Source organism: Myotis lucifugus, unplaced genomic scaffold, assembly GCF_000147115.1.
Source record: "Myotis lucifugus unplaced genomic scaffold, Myoluc2.0 scaffold_352, whole genome shotgun sequence".
Taxonomy (NCBI): Eukaryota; Metazoa; Chordata; class Mammalia; order Chiroptera; family Vespertilionidae; genus Myotis; species Myotis lucifugus.
The window spans coordinates 790,213-795,937 of record NW_005871400.1 but is presented as its reverse complement, the minus strand read 5'-3'; the positions used below and the strand labels follow the sequence as shown (position 1 = coordinate 795,937).

Here is a 5,725-nt window from a genome sequence, read left to right as displayed (position 1 = left end):
CTCAGCCCGGCCTATGCCCTCTTGCAGTCTGGGACCCCTTGGAGGATGTCCACCTGCTGGCTTAGGCCCGATCCCCCAGGGAGCAGGGGATGTCCAGCCCTCGGGGGATGTCCACTTGCCAGCGAGGAGCAGGCCTAAGCTGCAGTCGGATATCCTTAGCGTTGCTGAGGAGGCAGAAGAGGCTTCCTCCACCACCGCTGTACTGGCAGCAGTCAGCCTGACTTGTGGCTGAGCAGAGCTCCCCCTGTGGGAGCGCACTGACCACCAGGGGACAGCTCCTGTATTGAGCATCTGCCCCCTGGTGGTCAGTGTGTGTCATAGTGACCAGTCATTCCCAGTCTTTCTGCTGTTAGGGTCAGTTTGCATATTACCCTTTTATTATATAGGATAGAGACCTGGTGCACGGGTGGGGACCAGCTGGTTTGCCCTGAAGGGTGTCCCGGATCAGGGTGGGGGTCCCCACTGAGGTGCCTGGCCAGCCTGGGTGAGGGGCTGATGGCTGTTTGCAGTTGGTCACACCCCCTTCAGGATGGGGGTCCCCACTGGGGTGCCTGGCCAGCCTGGGTGAGGGGCTGATGGCTGTTTTCAGGCTGGTCAAGCCCCCCCCGCCCAGTGGGGACCCTCACCCCAGGAAGGTTTGGCCAGCCTGGGTGAGGGGCTGAGGGCCGTTTTCAGGCTGGCCAAGCCCCCAGTGATGAAAGTTCCCAGCCTCTCTCTCTCTCTCTTTTTTTATTCTGGGGTTTATTTACCTTCTATAATTGAAACTTTGTAGCCTTGAGAGGAGCTCAGAGCCAGCCAGGGCGGGTGGGAGGGAAGCCTCCTGCTCACTCCAGCTCCATGGCCACAGCCAGCTGAAAGCAGGTATCTGGGGTTTATTTACCTTCTATAATTGAAACTTTGTTGCTTTGAGTGGAGCTCAGAGCCGGGAAGCTTGGCTTCCTCCATCATTGGGGCAACCAAGCCTCCTGCTTTCTCCAGCTCTGTGGCTGCTGGCTGCCATCTTGGTTGGGTTAATTTGCATATAGTTGCTCTGATTGGCTGGTGGACATAGCTTAAGGCATAGCGAAGGTATGGTCAATTTGCATGTTTGTCTTTTATTAGTGTAGATTACCTAAATATGGAACCCTGAAGCCTATAGTTTGGTTTTGCACTTTTGTACTTCATATAAATGCAAAAACATAGTTTGCATTAATTTTATGTTTTCTCTTATTCATGTTGTGTAAAGGTGTACTTCATTTATTTTTATTATATACTAGAGGCCCAGTGCACAAAATTTGTGCACTTGGAGGGGGAGGGTCCCTCAGCCCAGATTGTGAGAAGGTGCAGGCCAGGCTGAGGGACCCCACTAGTGCACAGTTGGGGCCAGGGAAGAACACGGGAGGTTGGCCAGCTGGGGAGGGACTGCAGGAGGGCTCCAGGGCATATCCAGCCCATCTCACTTAGTCCTGACTGGCTGGACCCCAGCAGCAAGCTAACCTACCAGTTGGAGCATCTGTCCCCTAGTGGTCAGTGCACATCATAGCAACTGGTCGACCGGTAGACTGTCTGCTCCCTGGTGGTCAGTGCATGTCATAGCGAGCAATTGAGCGCCTTAGCATATCATTAGCATATTATGCTTTGGTTGAATGGCCGACCGGATGACTGAACACTTAGCCTAATAGGCTTTTTTTTACATAGGATATGACTTAACACAGCTGTAACAAGTAAGCCCTACCTATATTACCTGGGAATGTTGTTGCAATGAATTCTTTGAACTCCTTTTGCTTATTTTCATTCTTATCAATCTTAATCTTTACTGTCAGAGTGTATATATCACTAAACTTGTTCTTGAGTTGCTGAGGTCTGTCGAGGCACTTGAACTTCCCATTTACCATGATTGCCAGCCTGGAACAAAGGGCCTCACATTCTCCCATGCTGGGGGACAAAGAAGATTTGGCTGAAGAGACTCTCTTTCAGAGGATAAGGGCAGTATTTCAAAGCAGAGCTAAGACCATACGGTAATATTTGCAGTAGGAAAGCTTGGTGTTGCAGAACATCACCACTAAGACCATATTTGGGAAGAGAAGATTTTAAAAATTGAAAGCAGTTGATTTCTAAATCCATGGTAGAAAGACCTTACTTCCTATTTTCTGTTGCTTCTGGATTTCAGAACTCAATTTAGGATTCTTGACTTTAGCCCAAATTAGCCTCTACCCACAGCTCCTCTTATGTATGTAGCTCATATACTTAGATAAGTTCATTGACTTATATTCCCGGCTCCAACTAATTCCCTCCTATACTCTCCTAACTCTCAACCAAACGTCCCAGTAGGTCATACCTGTGGGAAGTTATGATGATAGTCTTGCCAGCTTTACACATCCATGTTACTGTGTCCCAGAGCAGGCGCCTGGCAATGGGGTCCATGCCAGAAGACGGCTCATCCAGGAAGACAACTGAGGACTTTCCCATTAGGGCAATGACAGTACTCAATTTACGTTTGTTTTCTTTACTTTATCGTCAAAAGAGAGAGAAAAGTGGAGGAGAAAGAAAAAAATAAGGATACACAAGTCATTAATTTCCAGGACAGAATTAGCTCACATATCCAGAATGCTGATTTGATATGAACCACAAAGTAGCAGGCCCAAATCCAGGTGTATATAGTAACTCATTTTCATTGAAATGGCATTTTTGGTAATTTATTTCAGCATCATTATTGCTGTAATATTTTTGTTTTGGGAGATAAAGAACCATAGGGAGATAAGAATGCAGGTGTTCTTTTTTAAATACAAAGGCTATAGCTCATCTCTACAAAAGGTTAACGTTATCTGCCTTATTCCTTACATTAGAACCCTGACAAGACATGAGGCTATTCATAGTCATTGCCTCTGTGTGACAGAGGGATCAGTTTGTGTTAGCAGGCATTCTTTCTAAACAGTAGAAACACAGGCAGGCAGAATAATATCTCACCTGTATGTGTAGACAAACTTGTCAGCATGGTTTTCTAGGTGCATTGAAAGCAAAAAGATTTCTACATACTTGCAGATATTTGGCTCAGGGACCCCCTGCAGCCTGGCATACATGATCAGCAATTCCCGGCCCGTCAGGTGGTTAAGCAAAGGGTTAGATTGAGGACAATAGCCAATTCTTGACCTAACCTGAATCAAGATGGTAATAATAAGCAAAAGATCCAAGTCAACTGTTCCATTGAGCATACAGTTCACATAGATGAGCTAAAAAAAAACCTAAGCCCATGCTGTGAAGAAGCTTTGATACCCACAGAGCTCTAGTCTAAAGAATATTTACAGCAGCAACTCACTGTGTAAAATGTCATACTAACATTCCTAACTGAAATTTTCAACAGACATCTATTGTGTACTAATATGTACCCAATAGAGATTTTTGTTAGAGGAAGTTGCCTATTCAGATATCATTAGGCAAAGCCATTCTATTAAGTCAATTAAGATAATGTATAGAACTTCACTTCCAACATTGGCCAAGTAACTTCTATCAGGCTAATCTTCCCACAGACAAGAATGATAAGATATATATTATGTATATCTTTGTATATATAAAGAATACAAAAACAAACAAGTTGAACTACATCAACTTCTGCACAGCAAAGGAAAAGGAAGTCATCAATAAAATGAAAGGGAGAGGAAAGAAAGAAAGAAAGAAAGAAAGAAAGAAAGAAAGAAAGAAAGAAAGAAAGAAAGAAAGAAAGAAAAGGAAAGAAAGAACAACCTATTAAGTGGGAGAAAATGTTTCCAAGTCATATATCTGATAAAAAGTAAATATTTAAAATCTTTAAAGAACTCATACAACCTAATAGCAACCTCTTCTCAGACAATTTGAGTGAAAATTGGGCAGAGGATCTGAATAGACATTTTTCAAAAAACAATGCATAGGTGGCCAACAGGTACACAAAAAGGTACTCAACATCACTAATCAGGGAAATGCAAATAAAAACCACAAGACATCACTTCACACCTGTTAGGAAGGCTATCATAAAAAAGGGACAAGAGTTAATATAATACTGGTGAAGATGTGGATCGAAGGGAACCCTGTGTACTGCTGGTTGGATTGTAAATTGGTACAGCCACTATGAAAAACAGTATGGGAGATCTGCAAAAGATAAATAGAAAAAATAGAACTACCATATGATCCAGCAATTTTGCTTCAGGGTATTTATCCAAAGGAAACAAAAACATGAACTCAAAACTATATATGCAACCCATGTTCATAGCAGCATTATTTATAACAGCCAAGACATATAGCTAGAAAATTATCAGTTCCATTAAATATTTTAATTTTATTTGCATGAATCTGAGTCAAGTATTTTGCATTTCTCACCAATTCTTTCAATGTATTTCTATTCTCTCCTTTTTAAAAAATAGCTTTACCCATTTCTTTAATTTTACAAAGCTGTAGTTGTTTTGACTTAGTTGTTGGTTAGTTGACTTTATAATTTTACTTGTTTATCTATGAAATTGTTGTCTACTCAGACTTTTATATGCTTTTCTTCCATTTATTTTGAGTTTTTCTGAGTCATGTGTTTAAATTGTTTATTTTTATATATTCTTTTATTGAAACAAGTGTATAAACATTATTCTCTTAGTAGTTTATTGTATTTCATAGTCTTGAACATAAAATGCTTTCATTATTTTGATAAGTTCTTGATTGAAAGTAAGTTATCTAAAGATGAATATTTTTTTTGTTTCTGAAAACAAGTTTTATTTAAATAAGTGTTTAAATACATTACATAACATTAAAACTGAAGGAGGGAAAGAAAACACTCCAAAAATTAGTTTGTTACTTCACATGGCATTGGGCAGCTGTCGCTAGCACTACAGTTAGCTACATGACTGACAGTTTGAAATTTGTTCCCTTGTCAAAAGTTTAACTCTGATAGAGGTTGGCCTCAAATGATGGTGTTTGGACAGCAATTAGCTAGGACATATCCTTGCTAGTGGACCTTGGTGGCAAGCAGAAGGCCATCTCACCTCCCTGGAGGGATGGTGGCAGGCTGCTCCAGGCTCCATCCCCCTGTCAGGTGTAGCAGGTAGGACTTTGACACCGAAGGGAGCGCTCCCTCTAGTGGTACAGGCGCCGCTGCTGCCTCCCCGCTCCTCTCAGCTGCACAGAAGGCTGCTCAGGCGGTGACATTCTCCCAGGGCAGGGAACTCGGGGTAGGAGCTTCTGGCCAGACTCTGCTTCAGGCTGGACTCTGCCAGGCGCTGCTATGTGACCTCTGTTGAAACGAGGGACCTCAAGGCTAGACAGCATGGCTCTTTTCAGTTTATTGCATGAAGGAGTTACACTATCCAAGTGAAAAGCAGGCCCCAAACGGTTACATTATACAAGCTGTGCGTTTTTAAACTTGTGACGAGGGACAGAGGGAAATTCTACTCATTGCAAAGAAGTCCTCACTTAAGCCTCAGTGACCGAAGCACTTAAGCCCACGAACCTTGGGCTGGCCGTCCTCAGCCCGTCCACGCTCTGGGAGGACCTGGTCGCCCTGCAGCTGCATTGCTCTCCGTATTCTGGATGCCCACCGGCAGCCCATGGCAGGCACATTTCTTCTTAAAGGCCTTCACTCGTTTCTTTTTATCGCAATCGTCAGCCGTTTCTCTGTTGAATTCTTTTTTTTTAATTTTATTTTTATTTTTAATTTGATTTTATTGTTTTTTTTTTTATTTTCGCTAAAGTATTACAAAGGTATTACATAGTGTCCTTTTTTTCCCCCCCC

General features: G+C 42.8%; 1 protein-coding gene across 1 annotated transcript in view; it reads right to left on the bottom strand.

Moving 5' to 3' along the window:
* LOC102423824 (ATP-binding cassette sub-family A member 3-like) overlaps positions 1 to 5,725 on the bottom strand; it is a 372,708-nt gene that overhangs the window by 2,920 nt on the left and 364,063 nt on the right. Inside the window, 3 exon segments of the mRNA XM_014466690.2 lie at positions 1,724 to 1,914; positions 2,318 to 2,488; positions 2,947 to 3,134. Of these exon segments, the coding sequence (XP_014322176.1) occupies positions 1,724 to 1,914; positions 2,318 to 2,488; positions 2,947 to 3,134 (550 nt within the window).